Below are 16,642 nucleotides of genomic sequence, written 5' to 3'. Positions count from 1 at the left end.
TTTTTTGGAAAGACAGCAAATCCAAACATGCTGCTTTTCCAATTCCCTCTCCACCCCCAAATGTTTAACATTGAATTCTGAGGCTCAAGTGGTAAGTTATTATTTCGGATTTGAGTTCAAGAACAGCATGCTAAAAAGAGATCTCTGGCAGATACATTTCAGGTGTAGATAGTCTTGCTAAAGCACCATTAAAACCAAAAAGAAAAGGGCATAAAGAAAAACAAAACGTAGAGCAAAGCTGACAGGCGTGGATAATAATCGGCAAATTTCAAGCTCATAATTCCGGGCCATTCCTGGTTCTTCTATCTGTGTCTTGAATTTTGCTTGCAAGAAAGGAGCTTCAATATCAAGGCAGAAGATGAAACCTTACCGGAAATTCGAAAATCACAAGCCATGAGGTTTATTTGGTAGGAGAGATGGGGTTCAACAAGTTGGGGTTTTGAAGAATCTTCTTCCCGTATTCAAAGGGATCCGATCACCAAAGTACATAAAAATAAGGGAAATCTTACTCTTAGTTTTTCTCCATGTTTGAAAGTTTAGAAGTGGTAAAAAAAACAACAGTGAGTGAATATCGTACGGACCGAGCGAGCAAGAGGTTAATCTTGGCGAGAGAGCACTCATTCATTTAATTGGGCAGTTAATATTTGAGGAGGAGTTTCGGTAATCACATTGCAAAGAATGCAACATCCTATCTTCCAAATCCTGCTGAAGATAGATATATGCCTTGGATGTACGCATATTTCATAACTCAATAGGATCTCTTGATACTGCCATTAAGACTAGTTAAGGCAAAATAAACAAAAACCAAACCTCAATTTTCTTAATCCAAATAAGATAATTTTTTTTAAAAAAAAAGGTGTGAAACTATCCACGTAGTAATAGAAAGTGCTCGTTTCTGTCATTAACAGGACGTGAGCAAATGAACTGTAATTTAGACAGATGTCTCCAATGAAAAAGGACCTGTAAGACTAATTGATGATCACATATTTACAAATACATGTTGTGGTGCATCCTTGCCAACTTTTCTCTACCATTAGTGTATCTCTTCTCCTGCAACTATCCCATGAGAAACAAATTCTGATCATATTAAGGACAGTAAGACCATGACTCTAATCCTACCTATCCAAAAGGTCCTATGAAAAAAGAAAGAAGGAAAAAATTAAGAACAACTCCATAGACCAAACAGCAACTGCTGGTTTTTTCTTCTCTGGTAACTGAATATTGATTCGCCTACTCTTAACTGGCTACCTGCAATGATCCATCCCGCCTTAATGTTATGCTCAGACTGTTAAATCTTTCCCGTGAATATTGCCTGGAGGCTTTTCTCCAGTCTGTACCAGCCTTCATCATCGTAGCAAACTCCTCATAACTTATGCGCCCATCCTGCAGGGTGGGATGGAAATAAGGTTATGCTTCCAATTTAGCAACAACATAGAATGATAATAGATGCCACAAAACTCAAAAGGTTCGGAGTATCATTCACAATAGTGATATAAAGAGACAAACATCGGTAATTGCTTCTGTCATTCACATTCTGTCATCCATAGCAGAGAGGGAAAAGCATTCACATCGTATGGAGTAAAGCTGAAGGGAGAGACTCCCATCAAGATGTGTGTGGCATGCATATGTTTACATCGAGCAAAGGCAGTCAACCCAAGCTTGTCAAGGGAATCATAATTTGAGCAAGAAAAGACACATGCTGTGAATTGACAATAAAACTAGTTGCTACTAACATTGACAACTTTCAGCACACCACTTCCTCGGTGAAAAATGCATCGTAATTTACCCATGGCATTTCTAGGCAACAGAATAAGACGAGCAAAATAACAAGAAGCATTCTTCAAACTGAAGGTTTCAATTTTGCAATTAATTATATCTATATACAATTAAACCTTGAATAACTCTTACCTTGTCAGTGTCAACATCATGCATAATAGCATTGATAACATCCTCACTGCTTGTGTCAATGTCATCATTCAAAGATTCTCGCAACTCTTCAATCTCAATGTAACCACTCTGGTTCCGATCAAAAAATGCGAAAGCCTTATGCAGGTGCTCATCATTGCCCATTTTTTTAATGTGAACTGAAATCGCTACGAACTCTCCATAATTCAGAGCTCCATCACCATCAACATCAGCCTGTAAAACTCAGAAAATTCAAGGGGACAAATTTTGCATAAAATTCATTACGAAATTTTAATGGTATAACAGACTATCCTTTTCTCTCTCTATGGAATTTTTTCAGCCATTAAAACAATTAAGCTTACAGCTTCCATAAGGATCTGAAGATCTGCATCAGCAATATGTTGGCCGAGCTTTTGCAACCCAACCCTAAGCTCCTCAAGGTTAATGCTGCCTTTTTTTCCAGTGTCCATCGAATCAAAGGCCTCCTTTATGCCAGCTACTTCCTCCACTGACAAGTGTTCAGCTATCACCTACAGATGGACAACTCAAAAAATCACTCTTTTTTATTTCACAGAGAGCATACAGGATTGTTAGGGAGGGAGGGTATAGATGAGCACCACATGGCCAAAATAATTTAGTGAATGATATGAGTTTCCATGGAAAAAAGGTTCCAAGTAATCAAAGCTATAAATAGTTGTTGACAGAAAAAACTAAGAATCATTACCCTCAGAGCTCTTTTCTTGAGCTTATTCATCACAGAAAACTGTTTGAGCCTTGCTTTCACAGTCTCACCGAGTGGGACATTTGGAGCCTTCTTTGCATTTTGTATCCAAGGATGCTCTGAAACAAAGAGTCGGGATAATTTTGCATGTTAACAAATAAGCATGCACTTCTATAGCAGACATTTGACTAATAGAAGAATAAACTACCAAGCACTTGCTGAGCTGTAAGCCTTAGCTTAGGATCAGGATTAAGCATTTTCATCACAAGACCCTTCGCGTTATCAGAAACTCTAGGCCAAGGGTCCCTCTTGAAATCAATGACAGAGCGAATAATTGCCTGCGCTACCCCTTGCTCAGTTTCTGTGTAACCATGAAAATAAATTTTAGGAGGAGGAGGTTTTTAAAATAAGAAGCAAAAACTGCATGCTGATAACTTTCATCCCCATGAGGATCACAACAGAAGAAGGGTGAGAATTCACAACAGTTCCATGCGGTAGCTAGCTGTCTTCTATACTCTTTTCTTCCAACTTAAACTAAACTACAAAAAAGCCTCCAGTGAAGCTCATTGAACAAAACAAAGCAAGTTATTTAGACAATCAAATTTGGAAAACAACCTGCCCAGAAAGGAGGGACACCGCAAAGTAAAATATAAAGAATGACTCCAGCACTCCAGACATCAACTTCAGGGCCATAATTGCGCTTTAAAACCTCTGGAGCCATGTAATAAGGACTTCCAACTATCTCATTAAATCTCTCGCCTGTAGAGAAGAAAAGAATCTTCAGACATAATAGCATATGTAAGAATATATCGTGGCTGGAGATTAATTTCAAGAAACAATAAGAAAATGCCATAAAATAGGCTGAGGGAGGCACTGGCTCAGATACTATGCAATACCAGGTTTAAAGAAGACTGACAATCCAAAATCAATTGTCTTCAGTGCAGAGGTTTCCTTCTTATTCGCAAATAGGAAGTTCTCCGGTTTGAGATCTCGATGGATGACTCCATGCTTATGGCACATCTACAAAGCAAAGTGTGCAAAAGAAATTTCAATTATTTCAAAAGACAAAAAAGCCCCTAACATGAAGCATTATCAGCTAACAATGCAAAGATTATCATAATCATTTGAAGTAATTAAACCAAATATTAAATGATATGATGCTTTCTCGAAAATTGTATGATCCTAAGTATGACGCAGAAATAGAAAAGTCTCAATTGTAAATGATCCTGCATTCATATACATTTAAAAGTTGCAGGGAAAAAATGGTCAAGTTATAGAAAATGGAAAAGGAGAAAAAAAGACTGAAATGCATATAAAAAAGGGAAAAGACACTGGTTGCTTAGGAAAACTTTTGCAGTAAAATAATAATGAGATCAACTGGTTTCCTAGCTAAGCCATTATCAGCATAAGGGCATTTAAAGCCTAACAAGAAGAGGGGTAAAATTTAACAACAGTAGACACCAAACATCCAACTAACAAGGGGATCTAACATCATCATCATTTAATTTCAAAAGACTAACAAGAAAATCCTTAGTCTTCATCAAGCTTAAGACTGGTAACTCATGCTGAAAATCTATTACAATACAATAAACTATCCTCATTTAAAAAAACAGCACGGTGTGAGTTGAAACTATATGAGATATTAAATGAAAACTGAAAGCAATACTTTACCCATCAAGACTTCATAGTAACACCATTTCAACAACAATAAATAATCAGAACACAGACCTGGACAACTTCCACAATAGTACGCATAACTGCAGCAGCTGCTCTTTCTGTGTAATGCCCCCTTGCCACAATCCTATCAAACAACTCTCCTCCCTCACACAATTCCATCACAATGTGCACAGCAGAATCATCCTCATAACTAGCCTTCAAGGACACAATATTTGGATGAGCAGGCAAATGCTTCATTATCTCCACCTCCCTCCTCACGTCCTCGATATCCACAGCAGTCCTTAGCTTCTTCTTCGATATAGACTTACAGGCAAACTTCTCACCAGTGTTTATATCAGTACACAAATACGTAACACCAAACTCACCACGGCCAAGCTCACGACCCAGATCATAATGCGCCAAGATATCCCTGCCAGTAGGTTCTTTCAAGACCCCAAGCTTATCCACATTTCCGGATTCATTGATTACAGCATAATTATCACCAAAGAATGGATTTTTCTTCTCCTTCTTTTTCCCTTTGACTTTCTTCTCAGAGGAAGAAGCCCCAGTAGGGGTTACACAGCAATTACCCATGAATCAAGACCTCTCTCCACAACTTCCAATTTCTCCGAAAAAATGAAGATCTGCAAAGATTTCAAGAATATCCAATTAAGCAAAAGAAACAACAGTTAACATTTTTATCTCCCTCCACAACAACCACAATTAACAATATCACATTTTTTACTTGTAAACATTAATTTGCTTCCAAGAAAAAAAAATATTTTTTTAAAGGAAGATAAACAACTCCGTGAAAGTTTGAGCCTTTTATACAAAGCTTTGATTTGGAAAGAAACCCAGAAAAAAAATTAAGAATAAATTTATGCTAAAACACAAAGAAAAGCAGATATATGCAGCAAGTATTCATGAAAGACTAACTATTATGGCACAAACCAAAACTGGCAAGAAGATAAAGCAAAAATATCTGCATGACATAAAATTAATACTAAAAGAATTCAACAAACTACAAAAATCAAGCAAATTTATAGCTCAAAATAGTGATATTATTGATTACAAAAGTAGGAAAAAAGAATCCACCTTGAAATGCTGTTGATTTTAAGACTTGAAAGGAGAATCTGAAGAATACCCAGGTGAGCTTGAATAGCTAATTAATTATAAATTGATGAAATCCAAATGGAAGAATGCGAACAGGAAGACAAAAGGGCCTTCAAACGAGAGATAAGGGGAGGGAGGGAGGGTCAAAGAGCTCTTTTTCTCTCTCTTGCAGAGATACTCTCTAACCATTTCTCTCTTTCTCTGCCTAAACGTTGGAGACAGAGAAACAACTACCCTTTTGCCTTTTCTTGCTTTTCTATTAAAAAATATGCCAACAACAATCCTTAGACCCACATTATGCCCGGGTAACAAAACACCAACTTAAACATAATATCTTGCTATATTTCTGAAAGAAAAAAAAAAAGCAACAGCTATTATATTCCTTGCTTTTCAAACATCCCCCTGAAGTCCCTGTTTTTTTTCTATTCTGGGTTAGTTTTAAAGTAATTTTCTTAAGTTTTTAGAACAATGCATTTCCAGATAAATAAAACACTTTTGATTTTTTACCAGCTAAAATAGGCCACTTGTCCTTTTCGAAATCAAGAAGGAAAAAGAAAGAAGAAGAAGCAATCCCTCTGGGTATATCAGGTTTCTATTTTCAGGTGTTGTATAAAAATGAAAATCAGTATAATTCATGGTTTTCAAAGGGCAGAGAAGCAAAAGTCATGGTATAATAATAAAAAAAGAAAGGCAGGTGAAAAAGGAAAAGGAAACATACCAACTTGGATTTGAGAGGTGTTGGTTGGAGAGGTGAGGTGAGTGAAATTCTAAGCACATTTATGAATGGTTTTGACCCTAAGTTAATCTCTATCATTGATTTTGATCCAAAGCAAAGCATTTCTTGCACATTACACAATGGGGCCTGACCTAATCATATTTGAAATTTGATTATTGGTCAATTTATCCTGTGATCTAGTTTGGATTTCTATTCTTTGTATCATGCTGTGCTGTTACTGTTCATATTCAATACCTGCATTGGAAAAGATCTTTTGGAGTTATTTTGTATTCTAATTTGGAGTGCTAGTTTTTACTCTTTTTTTTAGTTTCTTTTTTAAAAAAATTATTTTTTTATCCATTAAACTACATTTATTTCATGAAAAGTAATTATTTAGAAATCAGTTACTAAATTTTTAAAAATATTAATCAATAAAAAACACTTTTTAATCAAAAAAACCTTGAGACGATTTTAAAAAAAATAGTTTTCATTTATTTTGAATGGAAATATTTTTCTAAAAAAGTTGTAATAAATTCAAAAATATTTTGTTATTTGTTAATTATATTAAATTTTGTCACTAATCTTTTAATTACTATAAATTTTATTTTGTTTTTTTTTCAATTTTATTTCTTAAAATTTGATTTGATTTGATTTTTATACTAATTTTAACCCTTATTTTTTTTAATTATTATTTTATTCCTTAAAAAATCTAATTAATTATATTTAAATTATCAAAGAGCAGGAGAAAAAACCCTAGAGTTCAAATTCGTAGATGGAGGAGGCAAATATGTGACGTGATCATGAGATTAGGAGTGTGTTTGGCAGTGTGGTAGCAGTTGTTTTTCAAATAATTTTTTATGCTGAAATATATGCCAATGATATTTTTTTACTTTTTAAAAATTATTTTTAATATCAGCACATCAAAACGATTCAAAAAGTATAAACCGCACTTAATTTTAACAAAAAAAAATCAAAATTTAATAAACTACAGGTTGAAACGCACAACCAAACAGACCTGTACCCAGATCCAGATCCATTAAAAACAATGAAACGTTATTATTGAAAGGTCTTTCTTCGTGCAACATTATCCTCAATGATTTCAATTTACCGCAAGCTCCATCTGTATCTGTCTCTCTCGTAAAACTAAAAAAAATGTCTGTCCAGTTGGCCATTCTTGGACTCTACCTGTAGGATCCATTTTAAATTATATTTACAAATAATAAGTTGAGAGAGTAAATTACACAGGGCTGTTTGTGATTTTTTAAAATAAATTGCTTGAAATTAATTATTTTTTTAGTATTTTTGTATTATTTTGACATTCTAATATAAAAAATAATTTTTAAAAATAAAAAAAATAATATAAAAAACCACTTCATAACACAACACTGTCGGTTTTTCAAACATTAGCAGCATACAATCGATTAGCCGTTCTTTTGGTTGGTTCTGCGATGGAGCTCACTGCTCACGCACCAAACAAATATGATGGCAGCGAGAAAAAGGGCCTTGTTGTCCACTTCCTAGCTAGCAGGTGTGCCCAAGAATGGCCCCTCTGTTGCTGTAATTCTCACTTTTCAGCTACAGATCGATCCGTGTCTTCCTACTTTCCTTTTCACGGACCACTTTATTCTGCAAAATTTCCCAAGATCAATGGCATTTGTAGCTACTGGGAAGTGACTAGAGTTTAACACTTTAGCCAGTAGATGCCCTACGTGCTTAGAGAAAAACAGGAAAAAAGAGACCACAACTATGGCTTTTGGCCATGCTCGAAAGCCTAAAGATGACTTGCCATTTTCCCTGAGTAAACAAATTGGGTATCAAATTTGATAATCTAAGAGTTGATGCTCCTGGTTTGGATTTCCCTTTTTCTTTTTTCCCTTCACTTGTCGACGAGCTGAGTTACAAGTTAATGAACCTGTATCAATCTGCACTCTGCAGAGTTGGATCGATGCCTTGGCACCTGTCAGCCTCATCAGAATTTCGCATCCTGTGTTTTTGCCAACGTATAGTGCAGGCTACCTTTATAATAAAGCTCTGCTAGCCTACTAGCCAAGTAGCAGCTCCCAAATCATTCAAGAAATTACTTGAGAAATCGAACCTGGCCCTTTGAGTCTGGCTACTCAACTAGAATAATAATAACATTATAAAATTGGGCTAACATGGGACAAAAACCCGGCCCAGTAAATTATCAGAGCCCAATTGATACAAACCGAAGCCACAACCCACAAAAGCTCCAAAGCTCAGCAGTCCTTGCCTGCTCAGACAAGACGGCAGGGGGAGGTCACTTGACTTGAAACCACTGTTTGAAAAACCTAGTGAGCATCCTGATGAAGATAGGAAACTTGCTAATGCTACCTTTTCTTTTGTTAGCCATGCCAAAACAAAGTCGGTTTCGAGAATAGAAAAATAGTAAAATATAATGTGAAGCGGTTTTCTCTTTTTTTCTTTTTGAAAATTGAATTGAATTGAATCCGCTCCCAGCAAGGAGTTTATTGAACCATGGTGGTAATCCAGATGGTATCAGGAAAACACAAAACTCCTACAAGTCATCTATATATATACACCAAGTATAAGTTATGAGTTCATATATTTTGCCCTAAAGTTCATATGGTATCAGGAAACACAAAACTCCTTCCCCAGCAACACTCTTGTGGTTTTCTTTGTTCTTGTCTATGTCTATGATCTCCTCATTCCTTTGAGAATATATATTGCAAGATTCAAAGCCCCAATAATGGCCGTCACCAAGGAAGAGCTGGAGTTTCTTGAAACAAGAAAGCTGCTTAAAGAACAAATCCGAAAACAAAACTGTTCTCATCATCTCTCGGAGCTTTCAAATTCTGATCATAATACAACTAAAACTTACAGATCATTTTTTGGCCCTTCTCAACCGAGTATCGCTCCGAGAGTTATTCAAGAAAGCAAAAGCAAGCAACAAACCCAGATTCCACAACATAGAGCAGTAAGTGCCGATATCCTTCTTTCTGCAATGGATAATCAGACCAAAGTCCAAAGGCTTCGACAGACAAGAGACTACTCTTTCCTGTTCTCTGACGACAATAATCTGACGCCACCAGTTTCTAGTGCCACTCCTGCACAAGCATCAGTGCCTTCATCAAAGCACTACACAAATGTGAAGGGATTAAGAAAATTCAATGACCCTAAATTGAACCCGAAACAGCCAGCCTTGGCATGTTCCTTGAAGCCTCTCACAAACAAGGGGGTAATGGAGAAAACCCCATCACGTATGTCCTTGCAATATCAATGTACCGATAAAAGAAAGCCTATCGTCAAAGCAGTTCATCCAACAAAGCAGTTAGTGAAGCCCCATGAGATGACAAACAAGCGAGTACGCGACAATATTTCATCGTCTGTCTCTAATTTGCAAGATCATTGTCCCAAGAAAAGAAGACTTTCAGATGAAGAAGATGATTGTGAAGGTGAAAAGGCTCTTCTCATAATTAGAAAAATGTTCAACACCAAAAGGTTTGCTAGTCGTGACGATAGAGATATAAAAATGGAGGCAAGCTTTGGAGACATAACGAAGGAAGAGAAAAGAAGTGAAAGGCTTGGCAGGAAAGAAGATCGAGAGCAACTCCGCCTATTAGAAGAAAACGCGAGGCGTCAGCGGATGAGGAAGCATAATCAAGGAACAAAATTTTTTATATAGGCTATTTTAGATATGGCTAGTTAATGGTTCTTGAATTTTAATCTGTACCTTTTTCTTTCTTGTAACATGTTATTTATTAGTTAAAACTCCTAGATAGGTAGCTTAGCAATATTACACCGCGGGCTGTGTCAAAAATTTCCTAATATAAAAATAAATATTATTATGATATTAACCCGAGTCAATCTAGATTAACTTAACTAACACACTGAAATATGAGATTGAGTTAAACCTATATAAAAAAAAATCACAAAGAGCAAGGTCCAATAACCTAATGTTAAATGATGAAAAAAATCATTTAAAAAAAATAGTGTTGAAGAAAAAAACTCGGGTCAACCTGGGTTAATTTGACCAACCAACCACTTGTGATATGAGATCAGGAAAAAAAAATGGACACTCAAAAGAAGAACCTATGAAAAAATATTGAAGTTTAATAAAAAAAATATTGAAAAACAAAACCGAGCTAACCTAGATTAACTTGACAAACCCGCACACGTGATAACCTCACATCAAGAAAAACAAAAAAATAGCAAGGTTCAAGGGACAATAATCTAATGTTAAATGATGAAACTAAAAAGAATTCTTTAAAAAAGAGGTCAAGGAAAAAAACTATATCAACCTGGGTTAACTTGACTAACCCACCACCCGCGAATCGCAATATGAAATAAAATAAAATCAAATAAAATAACTTAACAAAAAAGGTCAAGTAAATAAACTGAGTTAACCTGGGTTAATTCGACTAACCTGAGTTAAAAACTAAATGAAAGAAATAATTAGAGATAAAATTGAAAAAAAAAATTAAGAAAATAATAAAAAAATAGTAATCAAAAGAATGTGGACCCGAATTAGATTAAAAAAACTAAATAAAATAAGAAATTGAGAGAAAATTGAAAAATAAAAGAAAAATAAAAAAGATAAAAAAAAATAGCAATCAAAAGAAAGAGGATCAAAATTGGATAAGAATAAATGCAATAAAATGATCATGGATGAAATTGAAAAAATAATAAATCAAAAAAAGGATAAAACACCAAAAAAAAAACAATCCAAAGAATAAAGACAAAATTAGATACAAAAATAAAATTAAATAAAATTCACATAGATGAAATTGAAAACAATCTAAAATTGAAAAGATATCAAAAGTAAAACTAATAGTAATCAAAAGAATAAAAGTCAAAATCAATTGGAGAACACAATTGTTTTTCGGATGGGTTGGCATGAATTTCTAGGCTATAAGAAAGAAAAGAGAGGGGAAAAAAAGGTTCGTCGAAGGCCAACCGTGCCTATGCCACAAGCACACACCACATCACTAGAAAAGGAATGATGTGTTGCTTCTAACACCATCTTGGATGGTGGAATTTGATAATCGGACAGCCAACACGCGCCTTCTGAATGACATGGAAACCATTATGCGTTGCACGTGTTCCGTGTCTTTTTTTAATAATTTTTAATCTTTTAAAATGATTAACCAGCTCCTATATCAACCTAAAAATAACAAAAATAAATAAATAATTTTTTATTATTATTTTAAAGGTAATACCATAACTTCATTGTTCAAAAAAATTTTGAAAATACAAAAAAAAACCCCCTAGTGCAAGTTTAACGGTTATTTGCTCTAAAAGATACAACCGTGGTTTTAGTATGCAAATAATAAAAAGACAAAAAAAAGCTCTTGAACTGAAAATATACATTTTTTAAGGGGGGTAACAAAGTAATTTAACTATGCAAAAAAAAGTATGGTGACCAATTTGTTCCCAATCAATCTTGTAATGCCTAATGGATCCCTTTGAAAAGATGATTCTACCCTGACTAGTTAGGTTTTTGGTTTGTGTGGAGAATGGGACAATTCACTGTGGTAATCCACAATGAATTGGCTCGGAGACTATAGTAAATGACTATTCTCTTTTAGTTTTCGTGTTGTTTATCCTTTTTTTTTTCTAAATCAAATCATATGTATTTGTAAATGTAACCAATGAAATACACACATAAACACAAACATACACATACATATAAAGGACAACAAAGCAGCATAGTCCTAAGTTAGGTTGTATGATTTTTCATGTATTAGCATACCCAATTCTATAACACATCTTTAGTAATGACATGTCTATTGGAATTGATGTACTTGTTTGAACCCTTAACCTATTCTTGCTTGATGTAACAAAAAAATATCTCTTCTTATTTATAACATGTATTCAGAAATGAGGTTATTTGGTGTTTGTATTGTGATTAATCACATGTTTAGGTCAAAATTTCACTTAATAAATGTATAGTTAGTAATAGAAGTCCTAGCACCTGTAAAACCAATCTTTTTTGTGGGGGTTTAGGAACCATTCAATGATAAAGTTAGTGACTTTAAATAAGAATTGTAATAAATGAAAAAAAGAGATTTAAATTCTAAAAAAATGTGTTTGTTTTTATTTTGGTATAATAAATGCTCTAGGAATTAAAGTATGAATGTCTCGAGAAAAGAAATTATGAACCCTTTATATGGGTTGTTCAATGGATATCTATAATTCCTGAACTTTGTCATTTTGATGGAGTAGAGGGGTTGAAGAGTCATTTTTTTCTAATAATATTAATGGGAGATAAAAATCTCTTACACATCATTAATGAAGGATAAATATTCATTACACATGACTAATAAGATGGAAATGTGGTAGGACTTTGGGAGATCTTTTATACACCTATAGATATAAGAAGATGATTATTCCTGACATGAATAGTTCACACTAAAAGTTTTAAGAATGAACAAAAAAAGTTTTATAACCCTAACATGGGTTTATAACGATTCTCAAACCAGTTAGGCTTCACATGTAGCCAGGTCCAGGAAAGGTGGGTCTAGCAGCTTGCTAAGTTTACTCAGGCACAGTATCTAGCCGAACCTAAACCCAGGAATGTTATATCTGACAAGCTGCTAGGTCTATGCTTATTTGGACTCGGTATATGGCCAAACTCAAGTTTGTTGGGTCCGGTAGATCGTAAGGTTCATGCTTACTTGAGCTCAACTTGTGGCCAAACTCAAGTGTGTTTGATTAAACAGTTCGTTAGACTCATGTTTACTTGGACTTAAAACATGGTTATATACTTAGATTTAAAATATAATTGAATCCAAATATGTTGAGTCTAATAACTTATCATATTCACTTTTCAGTCAGCTGCCTTCCTATTATTGGTTTTTTTCAGACAAGGTTTTAGGCTTTTTCAATGAGCTTAGAAAATACTGATTCATCAGCAATGTTTCTACTGAACAACAAATAAAACAGGCTGATCTTTAAAAAGAATGGAGAGAAGTAGAGTGCCCTGTTCTTTCTCAATATTATCCTGTTGGCTCATACATTTTCTTAACATGATAAGCAGAAAAACCGCATTTCTCTTTACTTTTTCTGAAAAGTTGAAACATTTCAAGCCAAAACTTGACTTACAGCATATCTGATAAATTCATATCCAAAAGAGGTTAAAAATAAGTTCTTTTAGAATTGAATATTTGCTCCTCTGTTTTTGCTTCTTAATTATTGCCACCTCCAGAGCTTTGTATAAGAACTTCAGACATTAATGGCAGCAGCTGCAAAATAGCTTCTTTGGGAGGTTTTCTTTCCATTCTAGTAGCAGTGATTGCTTGAATTGTTTCAGGTTCTGGCTTGGGTAGTGGCCCGTCAACGGATGGTTGTAGCACTGTAAGGAAGAATATGTTGTAGAAAATTGTGAAAAGAAAGAGAGCTGCAGCTGTATATACCAGAACAGACCCTGAAACTTCCGGCACTTCTTCTGTCATTTCATCTCTTGTAAGTTTCACGTCAGAAGCTGAAATCAGGTTGACGAAAACATGTTTCAGCGTAGACGATATTATCAAGCCATTAGGCATTGCCTTCTGATCATATTCATAATTACTCACCCCTAAAGCTCGTAATTGGTAGCTTGAATGTTAATACTGATTAATTTGGAGAAGGAAATTCAGAAATTTTATTTATTTGATCAGTGATTACAGATAATGCATCATGCTCTGGAAATTCATATTATCTTGTTAATTAGCACCCATGTGAATATCATCAAGAGAGCAAAACTATACTGCCCTGGAATTCATTGTTTGCAAGTTAGGCTAACCTGTAGCTAGTTTTCCTCTTAAACGCAATGAATGTCAGTATTTGCTTATTTACTGGAATCTATCCATCTCTGATTATCTACTCTTGAGGACAACTTTCCAGAGAATTGACAAATTCAACACCAAAAAAAAAAAAACTACTCAGATTTGTCAAGAAATGTTTGCGCAACTTGATGAAATACTATGATTTTCAAAAAAGAAAAAAAAATGCTGATAGGTAATGTGACATTTTGGAACTGCTTGATAATATGATATTTTGGACCAAATAACACAGGCAGCCAAAATTCCATTAAGGAAGTTCAAATTCTTCTTCGAACAAATTGATTGAAATTTAAACTTAAACTGATTGCAGCTTATCAAATTGTTTATTTATACCAGAGATACCACATTCATGTTGCATGTACAAGTCAGCAAATCTCGAACAATAATTATAATTTTTTTAAAGTAATCCTAACAAAATATAGTGTAAAATGAATAGAAAATTAAGAATTCTTGATGAAAACAGCATTATTAAAGAAAAGGAATTCATGGGATATCAGAGCATAAACTGTCATTGCAGAGATAGAAAGAGAGAGGTACCTCTTATCTTTGGAGAGCTGATTTGTTTCTCAGAGAAGGCTTGGAGCTGCTGGTCAAGTTTTTGAAGGGCTTCTTTGGCCTTATCTGAGTCTATCTCATATTTTTCCGAGTCTTTCTCTACTGCGTGGACAATAAAAGAAGGTACAAAACAATATTGGTCTTTGCTTGCTCTCTTGAAGCCATGACCATATACAGGTGCTAGCCACAGAGAAACTACTGGTGTAGTCTTCTTGTTAGTGAGCCAAGAGAGTCGAGGAAGTGGTGATGGCTGCCTAATATTGCAGAGGGAGAGACAGCAGAAAGAAAGCATCTGAATGTACAAGAAAATGAAACCAGAGCCACTTCATCAACAGCTAACGATAAGGAGTTGGCTAGAGTGCAAGCATGGTGTATGGCAATTGAAGCTGGGGGTGATCTGAGCTCAGCTGTTCAGGATAGGATGTGGTTATTCCATTTTTTGGCTAGATGATAAGCGAGGAGCTGATTTCTTTGGGACATAAGGCAGGCCTCGGCTTGCTAATTGGGCTTTCATCATCCGATAAATCATGGGTGAGTCTTGTGCTCTAAAGACTAACAAATGGGCTTAACCTTGTTCTATTCAAATATTTATGGAGGTCAAGTATATAGTAATGTTTCGGTGGCGTATAACTTGTAGTTGTGGTTATTTTTTAAAATATTTTTTATTTTAAAATATATTAAAAAAATTATTTTTAATATCAGCACGTCAAAATGATCTGATATAAAAAAAAATTAAAATAAAAAAAAAATTAAAAATATATATTTTTCAAGCGTTTTTGAAATGCAAAAACAAACACATTCTAAGGTAGCATTTGGTATAGTGGTAGTGATTACTTTCAAAGTGTTTTTGCTCGGAAATATATTAAAATAATATTTTTTTATTTTTTTAAATTTTTTTCTAACATTAACACATCAAAACAATCAAAAAAATTATTTTTTTGTCAAACAATGTTTAAGCAGTGTTCTCGAACGCTACTTGAGTCCATTACAATAAAGGATTGTTTGTTTTTGCGATTATCTTATATAGAAAATGTTATACTTTGATTTTATTATATGTTATCTTGTTCAAAGTAGCGAAATTATAGACACTGGGTATAATATGAACTATATGAAGGAACTTAAGTAGCGTTTGAGAACGCTACTTAAGTCCATTACAATAAATGATCTTATTACAAATAGTATTGATTGAGAACTCATTGACCAAGATAGAAATAGATTTAAAAGAGTTTTAAATCTTATTCAAACAATTAATAACTATAGAGAGAAAACATGATTTAACATGGTAAATATACTCCATACTTTAATGTTAAAGCAAAACATTATTGATGAAATGATATTAATTACATTGAGAAACCGGTCACTGAAATGTTAATTCAAACCACTAATAATTTTTATAATATTTAAGGGATCATGACACGTTGCTAGACGATCCACCTGGTCTTCAAATATAAATTAATTAATTTAATTGAAATTATATTTTATATTTGAGCCAACATATGATGAACCTAATGGGTCATACACATTAAAAATTATTAATCAAAAATTAAATTGGGATGATTTAATTAAGTATGAGTTGATTAAAATATATTTTAGAAATTAAAAATTAAAATATAAGAAGTATGTGGATTATATTTCCACATCTAAAAAAATCAAGTAAAGATTTGATTTAATTAATTCTAAAATTATCCTTAATTAATATACAAATATTATTCAGGGATAAATTGATATTTTTTTAATTTATAGAATTTTTCATATTTTTTTATAAAATAATAAGTCATACCTCTTATTGTGAGAAGATTATCCATTAAATAGAAAAACTTTGCAAACACAAATATGGCTACTATTTTGGCTTAGATTTGAATCTGTCTAGAATTTAGTATTTTTAGTCAGCATCTGGTAGAAATTAAAAAAAAAGTTTTTCATGGCTATTGCCTTACCAGTGCCTCCCCAACAACAACAATAACAACAATAGGTTGTTGTTGTGGCCTTCACCCCAGTAATGTCAGGCACTGCTAGAAGCCCAGTGTGAGGTAGCTCCTTATTGTAATGAGCTTAGGTAGAATTTAGGAATGCTATCTAATTTTTTTAAAAAATATTTTTAAAATACAAAAATAAATATGTTTTAAGATAATATTCAGTATAGTAGTAGTGATTGTTTTTTAATATATTTTTCAC

The 16,642-nt window shown here is 33.8% G+C and overlaps 3 protein-coding genes across 4 annotated transcripts; 1 reads left to right on the top strand and 2 right to left on the bottom strand.

Annotated features, from left to right (window-relative positions):
- Positions 1-876: 876 nt before the first annotated feature.
- On the bottom strand, positions 877-6,250 carry LOC133672669 (calcium-dependent protein kinase 7-like). Of its 2 annotated transcripts, none has more exons than XM_062093163.1 (9): positions 6,114-6,250; positions 4,355-4,926; positions 3,523-3,646; positions 3,242-3,385; positions 2,835-2,987; positions 2,630-2,745; positions 2,268-2,435; positions 1,909-2,139; positions 877-1,383 (listed from the first exon to the last, which is right to left on the bottom strand). In XM_062093163.1, exons 2-9 carry the CDS (start codon positions 4,874-4,876, stop codon positions 1,237-1,239), a joined length of 1,605 nt encoding a protein of 534 aa, XP_061949147.1. In that variant the 5' UTR covers positions 4,877-4,926; positions 6,114-6,250; the 3' UTR covers positions 877-1,236. The 2 variants fall into 2 exon arrangements, with proteins under 2 accessions (XP_061949147.1, XP_061949139.1); XM_062093155.1 differs by lacking the exon at positions 6,114-6,250 and adding an exon at positions 5,378-5,971.
- A 2,588-nt stretch (positions 6,251-8,838) lies between these two features.
- LOC133677851 (uncharacterized) lies at positions 8,839-9,774 on the top strand. The gene has a single exon (XM_062100020.1). It carries the CDS (start codon positions 8,839-8,841, stop codon positions 9,772-9,774), a length of 936 nt encoding a protein of 311 aa, XP_061956004.1.
- A 3,347-nt stretch (positions 9,775-13,121) lies between these two features.
- Positions 13,122-14,925, bottom strand: LOC133699777 (uncharacterized). Its single transcript, XM_062123238.1, has 2 exons — positions 14,450-14,925; positions 13,122-13,572 (listed from the first exon to the last, which is right to left on the bottom strand). The coding sequence occupies exons 1-2, from the start codon at positions 14,757-14,759 to the stop codon at positions 13,277-13,279; spliced, it is 606 nt and encodes a 201-aa protein (XP_061979222.1). The 5' UTR covers positions 14,760-14,925; the 3' UTR covers positions 13,122-13,276.
- Positions 14,926-16,642: the final 1,717 nt, after the last annotated feature.

The sequence above is a fragment of the Populus nigra genome, chromosome 1 (assembly GCF_951802175.1).
Source record: "Populus nigra chromosome 1, ddPopNigr1.1, whole genome shotgun sequence".
Lineage (NCBI taxonomy): Eukaryota > Viridiplantae > Streptophyta > Magnoliopsida > Malpighiales > Salicaceae > Populus > Populus nigra.
The sequence above is the reverse complement of the archived record's forward strand: the minus strand, read 5'-3'. Positions and strand labels throughout refer to the sequence as shown.

Coding starts and splice junctions, on each gene's coding strand:
- LOC133672669 (XM_062093163.1), bottom strand. CDS start 4,876: ATGGGTAATTGCTGTGTAACCCCTACTGGGGCTTCTTCCTCTGAGAAG. Junction 2,140..2,267: donor TTCAGATCCTTATGGAAGCT/GTAAGCTTAATT, acceptor TGAGTTTTACAG/GCTGATGTTGATGGTGATGG. Junction 1,384..1,908: donor ATGATGTTGACACTGACAAG/GTAAGAGTTATT, acceptor CCCACCCTGCAG/GATGGGCGCATAAGTTATGA.
- LOC133677851 (XM_062100020.1), top strand. CDS start 8,839: ATGGCCGTCACCAAGGAAGAGCTGGAGTTTCTTGAAACAAGAAAGCTG.
- LOC133699777 (XM_062123238.1), bottom strand. CDS start 14,759: ATGCTTTCTTTCTGCTGTCTCTCCCTCTGCAATATTAGGCAGCCATCA. Junction 13,573..14,449: donor CAGCTCTCCAAAGATAAGAG/GTACCTCTCTCT, acceptor ACCTGATTTCAG/CTTCTGACGTGAAACTTACA.